At 42.9% G+C, this 18,194-nt stretch overlaps 1 protein-coding gene across 2 annotated transcripts in view; it reads right to left on the reverse strand.

The window, feature by feature from the left end:
* The window catches only part of homer3b (homer scaffold protein 3b), a 33,799-nt gene extending 18,335 nt beyond the window's left edge, over positions 1-15,464 (reverse strand). The window contains exons 1-5 of one of the 2 annotated variants that reach the window (XM_035647561.2): positions 15,044-15,464; positions 12,626-12,671; positions 2,251-2,407; positions 689-820; positions 145-252 (exon numbers count right to left, since the gene is read on the reverse strand). In XM_035647561.2, coding sequence (XP_035503454.2) covers positions 145-252; positions 689-820; positions 2,251-2,407; positions 12,626-12,648 — 420 coding nt within the window. In that variant the 5' untranslated portion in view covers positions 12,649-12,671; positions 15,044-15,464. The remainder of the gene's footprint in view (positions 1-144; positions 253-688; positions 821-2,250; positions 2,408-12,625; positions 12,672-15,043) is intronic. The other variant, XM_035647559.2, reaches the window with a different exon arrangement.
* Between the last annotated feature and the right edge of the window lie 2,730 nt (positions 15,465-18,194).

Below are 18,194 nucleotides of genomic sequence, written 5' to 3' on the forward strand. Positions count from 1 at the left end.
ACATTGTTATGTAAATGTTCTCTTATCGTTCGCTTATCTGGGCTGATTAGCATTTGCAGAGCATGACTGATGGACCTCATTTTGACAGATCTGTTATGATGGGACAACTTTTTTGAGCATTATGAAGCTGCAGCACTTGTTTACCTGCGGAGCTGCAATGCTGAGAGCAGGGTTGGCCAGTTCAAACCTCTCCTGGGATTTCTCTCTGGCCAGACGAGCCGCTTCCTTCACCTCTTTAAACTGCTCTGCAAACTGCAGGTGGAGGGAGAGAGGAGACACGAGTCACACGCTGCCAAGATGACCTGGAAAACCAATGATGCAGGAAAAACACACTCTTCCATATTTTCCGTCAGTGCCTGTAAATATATAATAAAGTTGGTTTATCCAAAAAAATGTAAATATCCAATCTAACTTTGAACATTTGTCCTTTTCTCTATCATGATGCTTCGCTCCTGGGAAATATCAGGAGGACAGAGGTATATTTGTTCAGTTCATTGTTCCGGTACTGTGGCTTCTGACTCCCTTCTGTTTGCTTAAAAGAAATCTAGTTGATTCGTCCAGTTCTCTCATCACAAACTGAAATCTCAAAGAGAAATCAATACCACGAAAAAGTGTCCTACGAAATGTGTAACAGGGACATTTTCTAAGTGTCGGCGTAACTATTAATGTGTCAGTGAGCGATGTTCACCTGCTGCAGCTGCTGCTCGGTGGCGAAGCCCAGGCCGTACACGGTGTTGGCCCGACTGTCGGCCCACTGGCCGAACTTCTGGGAGGTTTTGGTGAAGGTCATGTTGGGGGTGATGGTGCTGTTGATGATGGCCTGGCACCACAGGGAATGAAAGAAAGAAATAGCATGAATTAAAAAAAAAAAAGGGGGGATCAATTATCCTGTTGGGGGGAAAAAACGGGGGATTGTTTGAGGAAGGAAAACATGGAGGGTGACAGAAAACGGGATGTTTTCGAGAAAAAAACCTCAAACAGGCATTCAATTTAAGGCCAGCAAATAGATAAAAAGGGTTGATCAAAACTGAATGGACTGTTGCTTTTCTCCTGTACAGTCCTGATGGCCAGTCAGACCCTGGAGAGAGCTTCAGGACTTGCACTGACTCTAATGCCGCCATACAGCTGGTGTGCTGCACGCGTTAAGTGCGACACATGCATTTGTCAAACCACTTCACGCGCTCGGGAAAAAAAAAACAATCCCTGTTTTCAAAGGAAGGTAATTTTCAAGGACAACCAATTCACAAAGCCAACGAGCGAGAAAATAAATTGTTCCTGACACCTTTAAATGCCAAATTCATTACAGCACTTTGTTGTTTTTTCCATTTGTATGCACTTGACCAGAAAATGTGCTGATTTCCTCCTGATTACCGAGAGGCCGACTGTGCAGCAGCTTTACATTGAACAGGCTGGTGCTGGGGCAATGATAAATACTGTGTACTATAGTGTACTATAGTAACTCAAACACAACATTTCAGACAGCCATTGTTGTTGTTGTATCACTTACACTGAAGTAAATCTACAGGGGAATTTGCTGCGTGCAGATAAAGCCAAAATACCTAACAAGCAGGCCAGAGAAAGAAAGAAAGAAAGAAAGACAGGTAAGTGAAGAAGTTTGTTGTGGTGTGCAATGATCTGTTCACAAAATCCGATGAGGGGGATTTGTTGCCAAATGTAGATTTCATTAGTCTCTAATGTCAGTACAATATCCTGGCACTCTTTGTCTGATAAGAACGAAGCACAGCGTTTTATCTGAGTTTCAGTCTGGTGCTAACAAGATACCCCGTCAGGGCTTTAATGTTGTTGTTGTGTGTGTGTGTGTGTGTGTGTGTGTGTGTGGCATTACCTGCATGGATGCCTTAATAATATTCTGCTGACAATGTGCGTGCATATTAATGTGAATTAACCAGCAGCTCATCCATCACCTCTTTGACATTTCTCCTCCTAAAAGAATTCTGAGCAGAATCTCTTGTTGTGTGTATCTTGACCTGAAAATGTCATCAGATAAGAACATGTGTATGTTGCGTGACCCCCGGCGAGGACAGTCTGCTGCCACACTTTAACAACTCCATGCTGACGGTTCTCTAACCTGTGAAAGTTCCTCTACCTTTTTCACCAGGCCTTTTTTGAGGTTTGTCTCCCAAAACCACACACGGAATCTCCAAAAAATGCTCACGACAATGTTCAAATCACTGCGTATGTGTGAGATATGTATATTTATGTGTGTATTCACGCGTGTGGGTGTCTCACCTTAGTCCCACCCACGCTGATGATGCGGTAGACGCTGCGGCTGGCGTCGTAGAAGAAGGACACGGTGACGGCGTGTTTGCTGGCCGGCAGCCAGTTGCGTTTGGTGGCCGGGTCAATCTGGAAGACATGAGCTCTGGCACTGAAGATGGGCTGCTCCCTTTGAATCACACGACAGAAAAACACAGAGACCACATTAACTTGCTGGTAACTTAGTGTGTAAAAGAAAAAGAGTGGAATTCTTTGGCTTAAGCTGCCACTGTCTGTGGGACTCGGCGTGTTTTAATTTGTGAGCAAATTATAAATTTGCATAATGAAATCCACAACTCAAAATAACAACGTGCAAGGCAGAAGCACTGGCATCTACACTTGTGCACAGCTTATTCATAAAAAAACACAAAAAACACATCAAACCACATGCTAATGCACAAACACATACAAAATTGCGTATGATGTAGGAAACACCAATTGCAGATATCACATGAAAGAATTCTGTACAAAAACTCAATAACTCCAAAGTTTACAATCACTTTAAATGAAGTATTTCATATTTTAGGCCAGATCTGAAATTCTAAACCAAAATACTTGATATCTACACTTGGCTGCATATTTTCAGAAAGGCCTGTTTTGTATCTTTGTCCGTAAATGATAAATTCATTCGAAATCTACTTTGTAAGTTACTAGTTTTCAGGCAGACAAACACTGACAGTTTTTTAGACACATGCAGTATATTAACACACAACAATATAATCTATTGCTGGAATACAAACTAAAGCCAGCAGTCTGGCAAGAGAGTCCCGATTTTCATTTTAACCTTGTTTCAAACCTTTGGACAAACCAGAAAGCAAGCAAATATGAGGCTTTTTCCGTGTTGTATTTTCTTTTAATTAATCTGCTTATATTTGGCATTCATACATGTTGACTTCCGTTACTTTCTGCTTATTATTGTCCCCTGAGCTTCTGCTGGCAGTGGTGCAACAGTAATCTCCTCTCGTTAAAATTGGCTCTGTCCTTTTTTTTTTTTAAGTGAAACTTACTTCACAAACATTATCTTTCAAAAGCTTAAGACACTTTTAATGAACATACATATATACACATATATACACACACACACATATATATATATATATACACATATATACACATATATACACACATATATATATATATATATACATATATATATATATATATATATGTATATATATAATATCTGAATTAACATGGTAGGGATTTCTTTAAAAAACAACAGAAAATTTACCAACACAGATAATTACATTCTTTTATTTTCTTATCAATCATTTTCTAACCATGCTGGGTGCTATAAATATATGTCACGCTCAGCCAGACCTCTTCATTTGTCACTCAGCTCTATCACACACGGCGAGGTACAGGCCTCAGGTCAAGACTTGGACGCCTGATTTTTGGGGGGACATAAATCTGTCTGTCTAAATCGGTTTCTCTGCGGAGAATATTCACCTTGAGGTTCTGGATTTGAAGGAGAGGCAGCGTTGGGAAATCAGAGAAGAGTTTCAGACAGTCACTTCAGTGGGGCCTAGCTGCATCCATCATTACAATACACTGATGTGAAGAAAACAAGAAATAGGTTTAACTTTTTCGTCTGTGTCATCGCGATACACAAGTCGGGGTTGGTTTTTTTTCAAATGTTTTTTCCCTCCATTAATTTGTAACTGATTTTACCGATTCCACATTTAAACAACAGCGGTGATACGGACGTCTGTTTGTGGCTACACAATTTCTGGTATAGGGTTTTCCTTATTTTTATTTACTTTTATGATTCTTCCCATTAGTTCTGCTATGATGTTGGCCTCGTTCCTTGTATTTCACAACATGTATATATAAATATCATATCTATTGGTGTTATTTTTGGATGGTGTAGTTTTTCAGAGGAAGCCATACATTTCAGTTAATAAGCTTTGGTGTGTCGCTTTATGAAAAAGAAATAGGGCAACCATGATAAGAATGTCTTCACGGTTATATATATTCTGTAATACTTAAAAAACATGTTTCGCGAAAGAAAAAATGGAAATAGAAACCATTTTTAGAACACTGACCAAAAAGCTACAAGGCTAAAACATCTGTTCTCATCATTAAAATTAATTGGGTATCATTATCATTTTCTTCTTTGTGAAAACTGTGGTGACTTTTAAAGGCATCCCACTCTTCCTCTCGGTCCACCATGACAGTGAATGAAGCTACGAGTGGGACAAAAACACTTCCAGTTCCCAAGTGTGACAAATTATTATTATTTTTTTTCAGAGACCCCAAGGTCATTGGCGTTCTCCTGGTCTAATGATGCAAATGAAGCCGAAGATTTGCTCACCGCAAGCAGTCCAATTAGTCAATCCTGCTCCTTTTGAAGACAAACTACAGACACTTGCTGTGGGGACCAACCGCGGACACACGCTCACGGGACGACGAGGGAGTACACAGACACGTTGGTGAGCTCACGCAACATTACACAGCTAAAAGAGTTTGCATAATGTTAAGGTATACAATAAGCTGTTCCCACTGCAAGTCAATTATACACCGGCATTAATGAGGATAATGCGCGCCGGGAGGAGGCCCTCTTCTTTGTTTAAGCAAGAGAAATAACCATTTACTATGTAGGTCATCACTGGCTATATGAAGCATTGTTCCTGCCCGATTTTGGTTGGATTTACCGAACATTTGCATACAAACAATAGTCGTTATTGCTGCAGAACAGATTACCGAAGCTGCAGCTGACGATGGAGGAAGGAGAGTTAGGTGACTTCCAGGTCCAGGACGATGCGAATATAAGTTTCTTAACAACATGGAGTCATAAACATGTCACATGAACTAGTATGTGTCTAATTTGATGCACTTTGCTCTGAGTATTAAACTTATTGAGCACCACATGCACTCCTTTAATAAAACCGTTCTGACCTCGGAGTTAAAGGAAGGTTAATGTTTTAGTAATGGGTTGCCCACAGCCAGTTGAAGTTCCGTTTTTTTTGTTAAAGAGGACCTATTGTGCTCATTTCCAGCCCCTTTTGTTTTGATTCTGGTTTGCTTTGCATGATTCCCCCCCCCCCCCCCCCCCCCCCCTTTATCTAAAACTGCCTCAGTTGAGTCTTTGACTGAAACAGGCAACATCAGCTGAGGCCTCCCTAAAGCCAAGATGACACTGCACTACTTTTACACTTCTCCACTTGCTCTCTTGTGACCGGGTGTCCTGCAGCCATACTACTCGACTGACTGGCGACAGGGGGTCGCACACAGCATGATCTTTCATCAAGAAAACCCTAGACTAGTGTGTCTAGTCTCCAGAAGTCAAAAACACTAAAACTAAAGCTTGCAGCTCTTTGTCCTAGTATGACCTCTGCTTGCAGCTGATTTGCAGATTCCTGTGGGCATTTGCAAATCTCAGTACGCATTTGGTTTGATAAAAACACTGTTACAGACAACAACAACGACGACACACTCTTGCGGGTAGACAATGAGACACACACTATAACAGACAGGCCGTCTGCAGGTTAACATGAATGTTGCTCCCAAGCATTTTAAGCAATGCTCCGAATTTCCCAGCTGAATGTTTTCCTGTGTGAGTTTCCGTCTCTATCACATCTCAGATCGACTGTGCCCTTGAGTGAGGTCATTTTATCGTCTGTTTATCAAATGAAATATGAAGAGGCCATTGCTGGAAACTGTGATAAAACCCATGCAGCCCCCCAACATAAGGGGTTATTCTTCGAATGCAAGAAAACTATTTGTCTTTAGCGCATAATAGAAGAAGAAAATGCTCAGTATATCATAATAAAGCTTTTCACGTTGGATAAGACTGACATTTTTTTGTTGCATCCTCAACATTCATCTCACTGTCAGGAGGTGAAATCAGACACATCAACAGCTCCGTGAAACTACTTAATTATACCCAATAAAGCAAATTATCCTGCCCCATAACCAATAACCAAGGCGTTAAATGTATTAAGCCAATAAGCCAAACCATCAAGGCTAAATAGCTTCAATCAGGATATCTCTTTTAATAATATTCACATCCTAATGTGAAACGACGACTGACAGCTCATCATCTTCCAGCCGTCTAAGCGGCTCTCACGGAAATGAACGTCCCATCATTCACTCGGCCCGACTCGACATCGCTCTGTGAGAAGCCCGTCAAGCTGATCAGCTCAGACGCGTCGGGGTTTGATCATATGGGCAGAATAGAACTGGAATTCAATTTCTTCCAGAGGTGAAGGAGAGCAAACACCGCACAGCAGCTCTACGGACGCAGAAGTCTAAACGGATGCGGTGCTGTGAAGGGAGGTGCGGCCGCTTGTGCTTAACAAACACCGATGAGATCTATATGAAACTGTGCAGCTTCTAATTTAAATCAGGTGTTGTGAGGGTAAAACGTAAATGACAGGGCAGAAGGAAAGCTAAGCCAATGCGGAAGTGACCTGTATTCTCTCGAATGAGCAGCAGAGGGCGACTCCACTGGTTGCAAGGAGATTGAGGAGTTTATGTTCTCAATCTCTAGTTTCAAGTCTTCCTTTATACAACCTGATGTTAGCTTTTGTAAATGATGGTCCCATGTAGGGTCAAATGGTCGATAAAGCACGGTATGTCAACTGAAATGTAGTAGAAGTATAAGAAAAAGACATAGAAAGTAACATAAATGTAACCGCATACAACACAAGAAACAGTTGAGTAAATGCATGTATTTCATTTCCACCGCTGTTGCTTAGTGATCATGATGCAGCAGCGTGCTCAGAGGGAACACCCCCTCCCCCCTGCTCTGAATCCAGCGAGGCGTCATCTGGATCAATTATTGTTAATCTATTTCAGGTCATACACGCTTACATACATCCACCCGCCCCTCCCCCTCCTTCGTACTGTGACTCATCTACGCATAGAGGCAGAACTGAGTTCAGATTACAGCTCAGTAATTAAAGGGGTCAGAAACATGACCACGTTTTTCGAGGTGTAACTCGATATCCGTTGAAGGCGTCCACAATTTGCTTTTTTAAGCAGATTGAAGAAATTATTATGTCTCTGTTAAACCCTTTTTCATTATTATTATTATTATTATTAATAATATTATTTTTATTATACGTGTGTATCATATGTGCAAATACACATTACTTTCATGTCCATACATGATGTTTATTTGTAAGTGAATTATCAAAGAAGCCATTGCAGTTTATAACGCAATCAAGCATAACATTTACGTGTTTGTTTCCACTTTTGTACGTGTTTGTTAAGGCCGTCTATAATAAGAAAGAAGACTGTGATTAACTCAAGATGTGCTAAAACTGAACTGAGAAACCAGAGAGCTGGTTTTCTCACAGAAACTCTGACACAGCTGCCTGTTTTTTTTATGGAGAACAGCTCATACATTCTCCTTGGAATTCTTATTTATTCATATTCAGGGTTGGACTGGAGGAGACAGACAGGCAAAACCTGGGAGACACAAGAGAGAAGGCTCCTCTGGGATCCGAGCCCGGACAGGACGGTCAACACAGGGAACGGGGCTGAACCTCGAGTGTATTTCAAACCCCTATGGGCAGTTTTTGGACACAATGCAAATTTGATCTTCTTTTCTGTGCGTCTGGTGATTTGACGCGGCACCAACTGGCAGCTTAAAAACAACATTCTCCCTCAAACAAACTGAAAGTTTGCATAGCAACAACCTACAGAAGTTGATGTTCTGCCACTGTCAGAGGAATGTGAGAGTAAAAAGCAGCTGAAACTGAGCTGATGTCAGAAGTTTTCAAGTTTTTCTTTAATCCACGAACCATCTTCAACATAAAAGTAGAGCAAGATGGAGGAGGAAGAGGCCTGCGGCCCTGGGGCCTTCAGCTACACCCCACCCTCATGATAAATTAATTGCCTTGAAGCATTCAGATGAATTCCAAGGATATGGGTGAACATACGGAAGGAGCGATCGGATGAAATGTCAAGACGGAGCCAAACAAACAGTCCTCCAGTTTCCTCCCCCGGTCTGTCTGCTGGAAAGGCTTCTGCTGAGCGTGCAAGCTCCTCTTCTCAGCTCCACATTAGAACAGATGAAATAATTCCTCTCAGGGAAGGGAAAATATTACAACGGTATTTGGCTGCTGCCTACGGCGAAGGCCATAAACAGACGGACTCCTAGGACAGCTCCATCTGGAAGACAGACAGAGCCGTCAGAAAACAAGGCGGCTCCACTGCTCTTCTGCGTGGCTGCGTTCAATCCAGGCTCTCGTGCTCCATTTTTAATTATGACTTTTGTTAAAGGTTAGTTGCCTCCTGTAGAGAAATCACATTTCATGTACATAAACACAGATGTGACTATGACATAGAAACTGACATTGATTGAGGAAAGTCATGAGTTGAGTTTAACTCAGTCAAGACAGTCATTTCTGAATTCACATCTCCACAACAATCTATCACGGAGAATGAGGACGCCAGTGTTTGATATTATTGTTGCAGCTATCGTATTGATAACTTTAATACTTTTAAAAGTGTAAAAGATTCCTAAAGCCCAACGCAAAGTCTTGGAATTGCTTCTTTTTACTCTGCCGACAGTCTAAATAATCAATAAGCAAAGTCTGTAGACTTGGAAAGCTTCATTAAGTGTGTAAAGTATAAAGGGATCAAAAAGTCGGCCAGAGTCCAGCCAATTTCACAGCAGAGCAAACCTTTGACGGATAAAATCAGCACCCCCCTCATACATGAGGTGCTCCTGTGTAACACATGATGCCCTCAGTTCCTGCAGCGGTTTTAACAGATGATATTTTAGCTGTTATTGTTAGTAAATTTGATTAAAACAAAGTGAAGAAACCGGAAGAAGCATCTTTAAAGTTGCTTTACTGTAACTCACGGCAACGTTTTTCCCAGATTGTTAAGTAAAGGGCGGTGTGGGCGACACATCATATGAACAGTTCATTCACAAAATAAACAATGAGTATATTAGAACATTTAAAAACATATATTCTCAGTGCATAATGTTCTCAGAGTCTAGCTGCCTTCACACAAACACATTGATGCACACCACGGTTGCACTTTGTGTCTTTTCCCCCCCAAGTCGTTACGTTTTAATCCTCTCTTGCCTCTGCCTTCATCTCCTTCCTTAGACTCAGTACCCATTCACCACCCAGAATCCCTGATCTGTGAACCAGCAGCGGGGCACCCTCCTGTCTGGCCTTGCCGTCATACGCGACCGGTTGCCTCCTCAAACTGCCAAAAATGGAGCCTATAAGCTCCGCTGGCTGTAAATAGCCTGCGCGGAGGCTAAAATCCTGTTGCTTGTACTTAAAATCCAACGTCCCACACTTGAGATGGCAAATCAGAAAAGCTCGTGAGGTCTGATGACAAAGAGGTTGAGTGAGGGTCAAAGTGAGAGCGTGAAACATCCCATGGAGAGATGTATGCAAATGGACTTACAGCTGCGGGAATCCAGTTGCTGTTTCTCTCTTATCTCATTCTTCCACTCTCTTTAATAAATACCCGAGAGATTTGCAGGAATATAAATTTCTGTGACCTTTACTTCCTCCTTGCATCTGCACATTTCTAGACAAATGAAACAAATAACAATGTTGTGGTCGGCTAAACTGTCCTTGTGCCAAAGACACAATAAAAGAAAAAAGTGTTGGCTCAGCTTGACTTTGTTGTGTGGCCATTCAACTGCACCACAAAGAGGACAAAATCACTCCTCCCATCGAAAAAGACAAAGGGTTTAATGCTCATAATCTTAATATCACGTTGTGTGTCATACAGCGTTCCATCACAAATCCTTTGTTTGATGTGGTGCTGAAACAATTAGTCAAATGACAAATAGCAATTATTTTGATTATACATTCATTCATACATACATCATCAAGTCATTTATAGAGCAAAAATGCCCCCAAAACAATCACTGGCCCCATCTTCTCAAATGTGAGGATTTACTGCAAACTGATAAATATCTTTGGGGATTGGGCACAAAATCAAGTCAGCGTTATTTATAGAACATAGCCCAAAATAACAAATCAAAAATTTGCATCAACAGGCTTTACATTCTGCATACAGCATCCTGTATCCTTAAACCCTGAATTCACAGGATGAGGTCCCTCCGTCTAAGGATAGGTATAGGGTTGGTGTCCACTGCAGACCTGTCCATTGACATGTGGATGTGTGATGACGATACAAGATCGACAGTTAGTTAAGATGGAGCCAGAGTCAGACTTTATTGCATCAGGTGGGCGTTTTGAGTTTAGTTCCCTTTTTCTTCACCATAGATCTTGTTTTCTTCATGAGTAGTGAAGGGACAGTGACACAAAGACTCACTTTGGAAGATATGTTTGCTTTTACACGGAACAATTCAAAGGAATGGAAATCTAAAGACCAAACGTTTTTACTCGAGTATTGTTTTAAGGAAAACTTGAACAAATATGTATCTAACTAACTATCCTTTAAATGGTGAAGACTGCACATGATCTGTTGTAACTTTAATTCATTTATGGGTTTTTTTTCATTTATCTCATGAAGAATTTACACACGATAGCATCTGATTCCAACTGAGAAGAGCAAAGTTTCAAAAGATGAACGTGAACCTAATGTTCAGCCTCTCAGGTTGAATAAAGTGCTGACCCGGGGGGCCTGCGTTTGTCCTGGTTTCTGCACCCACCCGAAAGCAGTTCAATTCAGTATAAATGAGAGCGAGCGTCATTTCTGTATTACGACGACACACAACTGGAACTCGGCTGTGCCCTTAAAGCCCCTGGGGACTTGAGGCTTCGCAGAGGCCGAGAAAAAGCTTCTTTGTTCACCGGAGACCATTTCTCCTTTATGCGTCGGCCTTCCTCTGACCTCCCGGCAGGCTAATGTCCAGGTTCCTGAGCAAGCGAAAGTGTCCGGCCCAGTCGGGCAAAACATGACACGCTACAACTTCACACCAAAATAGCACAGCGGGGGGGAAACGCTAACTCACACTGGAGCTGCTCAACAAGTCCCCGAGTCTGCAGCACAGACCACGACACAACGTACGCAAGTGAGGAGCGTTGTCAGATTGACATTCTGTTTGATCACAAGGCGTTGACCCTCTCACCGAGCATCTCTTCGGTTCCCTGGTTTATAAGAATACGCTCCACGTTACGCCATCACGGGTAAGTTACTGCTGTGTCACTTTGTGCAGGTGACACACGGCACAAAGAGGTTCTTCTTTTCTGCATTCAGCATATGAAGACGAGGGAGAGAGAGAGAGAGACAGAGACAGAGAGCTGATCTCTCGGCGCAATCCTCCCGTGGCCCCGTTATTCACTTGCATGCCAGTGAAACATGGTGAAATGAAGTGAATACAAAGGGAGATGACTTGTGTATTCCAACAATTTCAGATGTCTCCAAAACAGCAATTAGGAAGCTCCTCCCCTCGCAGAGCAGCCAGTTCTGGACGCTTTTTTGGACAGGCCTTCAACTCCACTCCCCTTTCAGAGAGTCACCTGCGTTTCTCAGTAAATGTGCTCTCAGGCGTTCAGCAGCCCGTTCACTCGACCACTCACCAGTCAGACATTAATGTGCGTGAAGAACGCTTAACATCTCTTCATTCAGGTGTCGAGCACTGGACGGCTCAAAAGGGGCATTTCACGGCACAAAGTGGAAACTCCACGGTGCATGCTCGACGGCACGCAGTCGTGCTGAACATTGCGGTTTGACATGCAAAACATTCCGAGAGCTTGTGAAATGGAACAGCCTACACAGTTTGAGCAATCCAAGAAAATCTGGAATTTTTCGAGCGGCGATGGAGCGACTGAACAGGAGGACGATATGATGAAGGAGACACCAGACGACAGTAGGAGGATCTCATGCTAACGACATCTGCACATCGAGACGAGCATGAAACCGCCCCTCTGTGAATCAGAGCTCACGGTGAACGCACAATTTCCACAGATACTGAGGGAGGAAACACCATGGGGGGCGTGATGCAGAAGCAAATACATGATTGACGGGAGCAGGGATGGGCGGATTGATCCCCAAATTATCAATAGCGCAGATCTTTGTTTTTGAGCATCGAACAAAAATAAAATGCACGTCTGCTCTTTCTCAGTTTCATGGTTTAATCAGATTGACTTTCCAATCAAAGCTGCCCTAGCTGAAATTTAACAGGGATTCCAACATTAATATTTAGGAGGTTTTACACTTGCCTTGTAATTTTAGCCAAGTGACACCTACACCCACCACCCCAACTAATGAATTATTAATAAATAGCCCAGTCTTCTGTGGAGTTTCAGCAGATTCCTCTGACGACGAACACGCCGATCAATAACAGTGATCTGATGCTCAGCACTATTTAGTGGGGGATCAAAATCTAAACTCGCTGCGTCGCCCATCCCTGCCATGCAGAGCCACAACACAGAGACGACAGCGGGCATTGTACCTCTCTCTGTGTATCGGGTACATTTTACAGCTCCCGGACAACTCCTCTGCAGCGGGGGCGGGAGGAAAGAGGATCCAAGTTACGAAAGTGGAACAACGTACCTGTGGAGGTTGGTCAGGAAACCTCCGGTGAAAGAACAGCTGCACAGCGGACGTTAGTAAAAAAGCTGGTCAGGTTCAATGGCACTGAATCACAGTATTGCTTTTAAATGACATAACTAAACATCAAGGTTCACATGAAAATAGGTCACTTCAACATGAAACACCAATCACACAGTCACTGAAATCACTGCTCCATATCACACCGTTGGATCTGCTTCACTAACACTCGGCTCACAGTCCAGTCCAACCAGCCACTTTGAATTTAACGGGTAGTTTTCTTTAGTTTTCTGTAGTTAGAACTTTACTGGATGAATTTCAATTTTAAATATTAAAAGCCAAAACAAATGCATTTCGTTTTGTCAGCAGCTTGCTACGAAAAAGACTTGACTCTATATTAACTTATATACTCAATTTGTTCACAGACCTACAACGGCTCTCGCGACAAGGATGAGTGCTTAAGGACAAGCTATTGCACAGCGTGGCAGCACCTTTGCACCAAACACGTTCCAATTTTGTTTATGGGCTTGAAGAGGCAGTCAATCAACCCTCTTCTCCTCCCGGTGTTCACTTTCTGACAGGAGCTGCAGGGTGTCTCTGTCTGACTGTGCCGAGTGGCCCTGCATCTAAACCCTGCTCCTTTCTGATTTCTATCTGGACAAGGTGATTGGACTCACGTCGCCGGCGGTGACGCAGCGTTGAAATGCTCATTGAGGATGCCCGACAGCAAGAAACACATCAAACAAATGACATAAAAAAAATAAAAATAATAAAACACACCAGCTGCTTGTGTCACGCCTGCTGTCAAACTGCAACCGTTCACACTGCTGCAGAAGTTGCACAACAGGTCTGCAGAAGTTTCACTACTCAGTGTCTGTGTGGCTTGTTTTAAAGTGTCTCCGTACTCTGAATACTATACGTGATCCTCCAAGCTCAAAGACCCTTTTTGGTGCTCAGGTGCTCGAAGGCTGCAGTCACGTCTCAGACTTTGGTCCTCGTACAAGTGGAACATTGAGGTCTCAGAGAGAGTGAGTAGGTCAAATGTCCACCAGACATCACCAACGGCTTTTATCTTGGAAAACTGATGTTGTCGAGTTTCGGGGGGATCTTCTGAACACACTGAATTTCTGTGTCTCGTGTGAGGAAAGAGGCAAAGTTTCAGCCTGGCTTTCGGAACTTTCAGCGGACACGCCGCCGTGGATCAGTGTCCTTTTCAGGGATTCGCCCACTGATCCCGGATGCAGCTGTTTCTGCCATTTTGTGTAATTATGAAATTATCAGGTGAGCACCAACATTATGAAGCAGCACTGTGGACTTTTTACTGTGACATACCAGGTCCACACCTTCAGTCGTAGTTCAAGTTATAAATAAATCCACATTGAGACCACAATGAAACAGCATTTTGCAAAAAATTGTGCTAATAAAACATGATATCTTCTGATGGGAGCGTGTACGTGAAGACGTGTCAAATTGGCCTGCAATGTAAAAGTATTTTTACTGTCACTTTGAAGAAGAATGAATGAATAACAAGTTGGACCGGACATCCAGAAAAAAACCATCAGTACAAAAGCAACCTACTGTTCTCTTGAGAAGCAGCTCCATTGAAATGTCACTAAACACTGGAGGCTGAAACACAAAGACTCTGGAAATGTAAGGAGGGTTCAGGTGTGTTTGAACCAAACTGAAAGCAAAGCCTGCATGTATAATTCATCTCTCTCTCACACACACACACACACACACACACAGGTGAAGTGAACACAACCTGACACCAGGAGAAAAACCCATTCACAACCAATCCCCTAGAGAGAAGGAAGCATTCCAAGTTCTACTCTCTTTCTCTTTTATCTGTCTCCCATTGTGTGTGTGTGTGTGTGTGTGTGTGTGTGTGTGTGTGTGTAGCTGATGCAAACAGCAGAAGGAGCACAAAACAGGAAATCACAGTAACTGAAAGATGCATGAGTTGACCCCTGTTTGAGTGTTTTATCACATGACCGTCAATGTCAATGTGAAGCTGCGAAGATCTGTGAACGTGTGAATTCAACAAACTTCTGATAAAAACTCGCTCAGTTGTTCACAAATTCAGGTTGTTTTTCTCCTCTGGTTAATGTCCACGAGAGCCGGGCAGACGACGACGCAGTGTCACATGCGGACTGATTCTGATCGACTGCTCCAAACGAGACGTTTGTTCTCCCGCACGCCCAGAAAAATCCCGCAAGTCAGCGCGAAGTTCACTTTTTTTTTTGCGCATTTGCTCGTTGCAGGCAGTCGCGTCAGACAGCAAGGGGCGAGCCAACCTTCCAGACACAGATGTCCAACTTACCCCATGCTCCGCGGATCTGGATGCTGTTCTGGGGAAAGATTCCACTCAGTGTGACTCTTTCTTCTGTCCCTGTTCTCTCCGGTCCCCGCTGAGTATTTTCTCATGTGAAATCCTGAACGTGAGTTACATTTCTGAGGTGGGGGGGTGAGAAGAAAAGAAGAGAGAAATCACTTCCGACTCCAGACTCCCCCGTTTCCCCTCCGACAGTCCTCCCCTCCGCTCAACTCATGTGCTGTACTCCGGCTCGCTCGCCGTCCTTTGTCCGCCGGTGTCCAGCGACGCCACGGATCCGTCGTCTCCGTGCGTAATTACGCACCCCGGCTGGGCTCTGCGGTGCGGCCCGCGCAGACGGAGGAATGTCGATGAGAGTCGGACAGCAGAATACTATGATGTCAAACCGCCTCCGGTACTTGTGCTCTGCTCCCCTCTCGCCCCTCTGTGCCAGATCACACTGGGATCCCATTGAACTGGTAGTCGGACGGTGGAGCCTCTCCCGCGCCATCTAGCGGCCACAAGGTAAACTACAACACCCTCCCCCCCTCCCCCGTTTGCCACTTTCCACTTAAATGTCAGAATGTGAAATATAATATGAGGAAATGGCCTTAAAAGCCCTTCGGTGCGTATTTATGAGGCAGAGCGCAATAAAAGCTTGAAACGTGGAATGACAGGGGGAGGAACAGAAGCCAAATGGCTGTTTACAGCAAACCTTCATTCAGATGTGCAGAACCGCCACGCGGTCTGTGTTGATCTCATGCTAAATCAGATGATATGTAGAATTAAGCGGTTTATAGAAGAGCTGTATGGCAATCCTTTCAAAAATTGTGATGTAAAAAATCAAATGGAAAAGTTAAATATCTTCCTGACGGTGGAATAGGGGGAAAAATATGAGGAAATCCGATTGTAAATGTACCATCAAGCTAAATAAACCTACTGTACAACATATAACAGGGATATGATGTTTCAATCAGAGAGTTGAGCATAACCATTAATATTGTACATTGATATTGCACATAGGACAAAAAACTAAAATACTGTTATTGATAAGATCAGATAAGATGTTTTTAACTAATTGTTCCCTTTGAAAAACATTTTATTCGTTTGACTTTCTTCACTGAGTTAAATTGTTCTGATGTGTTTGGTAAAAAAGAACAAACTATATGAGAATTCACTCATAAAAATTTTAAATGAAAAAGAATATACTTCATATTTTTGTTTTATATTAATCGCTGCAGTAACCTCAGGGATATATAACAAGTTCTATAAAATGCAAGAACTAGGATTCTGATTTGTAATGTGGTAAAGAAGTTTAAAAGGGAAAGTGTAAAGCTTCAAGGGAGATAGTAATTGGTAACAAAAAGGATAAGAAAAAGAAATTTCCTCCTTAAAGCTTCACTGACTTCCTTATAAAACTAGTGAAAATCACTGCAGACGTGCTTAGAAAGAGCTGCTCTTCACCTCATTAATTCATACAGGCCCTTAATTTGGTGTCACCACAGATTTAGAATAAAAGCGGGGGTCTTTCCTGCACAGGCATCGGGCAGAACATGGGAGAGTGGAGCATCAAATGTAGTGGAAGAGCGAGGGGAGCAGCTCACTGATCAGGCTGCTCAGTGGCCTGTAACCGCCATGCAGCTGCTCCTCTGTGCTGCAGGGAGGCAGCAGGGAACATCAGATCTCTGCCTTACATGCAAACAACCCTCATGTTCATTCAGAGAGACACTTCTCAGCCGGTCCCTGGCAGTTTGCAGCCGGACGGCCCGAGCAGGACGACGCTGAACCTTCGGGCCTCTGCCTATAACACGCAGGGTGGTAATCACCTCTGGCAGCCCAGTGTGCAGACACAGATGGGTCTCCTTCCCGTTGAAGAGTTCTCTCCCTTTCCAGTCAAGCTGTGGCTAAATCAAACTCATGATATCTTCTTCACGCTCACAGCGGCAGGTGGGGAAAAAAAGACAAACACCTGCACGATGTGTCAAACAAGGCTGCAAATAAGGTCTAGACAGAGAATCAAACATTGAATCCTTACCCTCTTCAAAGAAGCTATCTTGGATTTAACCTCGTTGTCTGGATTTAAGTTTTGGAAAGAAAGAAATGGCATGGATGTCTGCAGATCTAAACAATGTCAAGTAACTTTGTCCACATGTTTATATTTAATCTTTATTTAATTAAATAATCACTCAGATATCGTCCGCCTGTGAAAGGGTAGAGGTCCCTGTATGACCACAGTTGTATAATGTGAAAACCTGTAGGGACTTCACATTTTTTAAGATTAAGAATCAATCTCAGTGACCACAGGCCCAGTCTTATTCAGTGTTACACAGTAGAATTGTTGAAAACAGACAAATTTATTTGTACAAGCTCACTTGCTTTTATTGGGCTCTGACATTCATGTTATAGGTGTAGGAGCTGGAAGTCGAATAGAAGACACTAAGAAAACTGTCACTTTTCAGATGTTTCAATCGGCCTATGAACGCATCCTTTCTGTGCTGCATATAGAGCGGCATTGTCACACTTTGTTAGTATAATATTTGGGATAAAAAATAACACAGGACATGAATAATGCAAGATTCAACTATTTGCATATTGATTTTCATACTGTCAAGAAAAAAGTAGGGTGAGCAGAGTTTCCTTAATAATAAAGAAAATAAGAGGATAGTGTTGTTACCATGGTACCGTCATGAATCACTTATTTAATGCCCATCTGTGGTGGTGCAACAGTGAGGTGTTGTTCCATCAAGGTTAGTCTTTATTTAAGTTGAATGAAATAGTGTTTGTCTTGACAAATGAGTATCTTGTCTCATCAGTGTCCCTGATGAACGATGATAAATATCCGACGTCCACGCTGTTATGTAAAAGCAACATAAAAAATGAAAACAAGAAAGAAACCAGGAAATGTAGAGGTTTGGAGGAGCTGGAAATGTCTTTTTACCATTATTTGTTTTACAGACCAAACAAGAGATCAGAAGGTGATTCAGCCTCGATTATTTCAGCTCAGCCTGAGAAACAGGACTCAGCTCAGAGGGAAAACACAGAGAGCCAGGCAGCAATCTTGAGGTTTAAGTTAAGGGCTTAAATCCATGCAGAGCAGCTGGGGATGTAGAGGAGGCTGTAAACCCACCGCAGCACACAGCAGCCTGCTTCTGATTATATT

This window comes from Scophthalmus maximus, chromosome 13 (assembly GCF_022379125.1).
Source record: "Scophthalmus maximus strain ysfricsl-2021 chromosome 13, ASM2237912v1, whole genome shotgun sequence".
NCBI lineage: Eukaryota > Metazoa > Chordata > Actinopteri > Pleuronectiformes > Scophthalmidae > Scophthalmus > Scophthalmus maximus.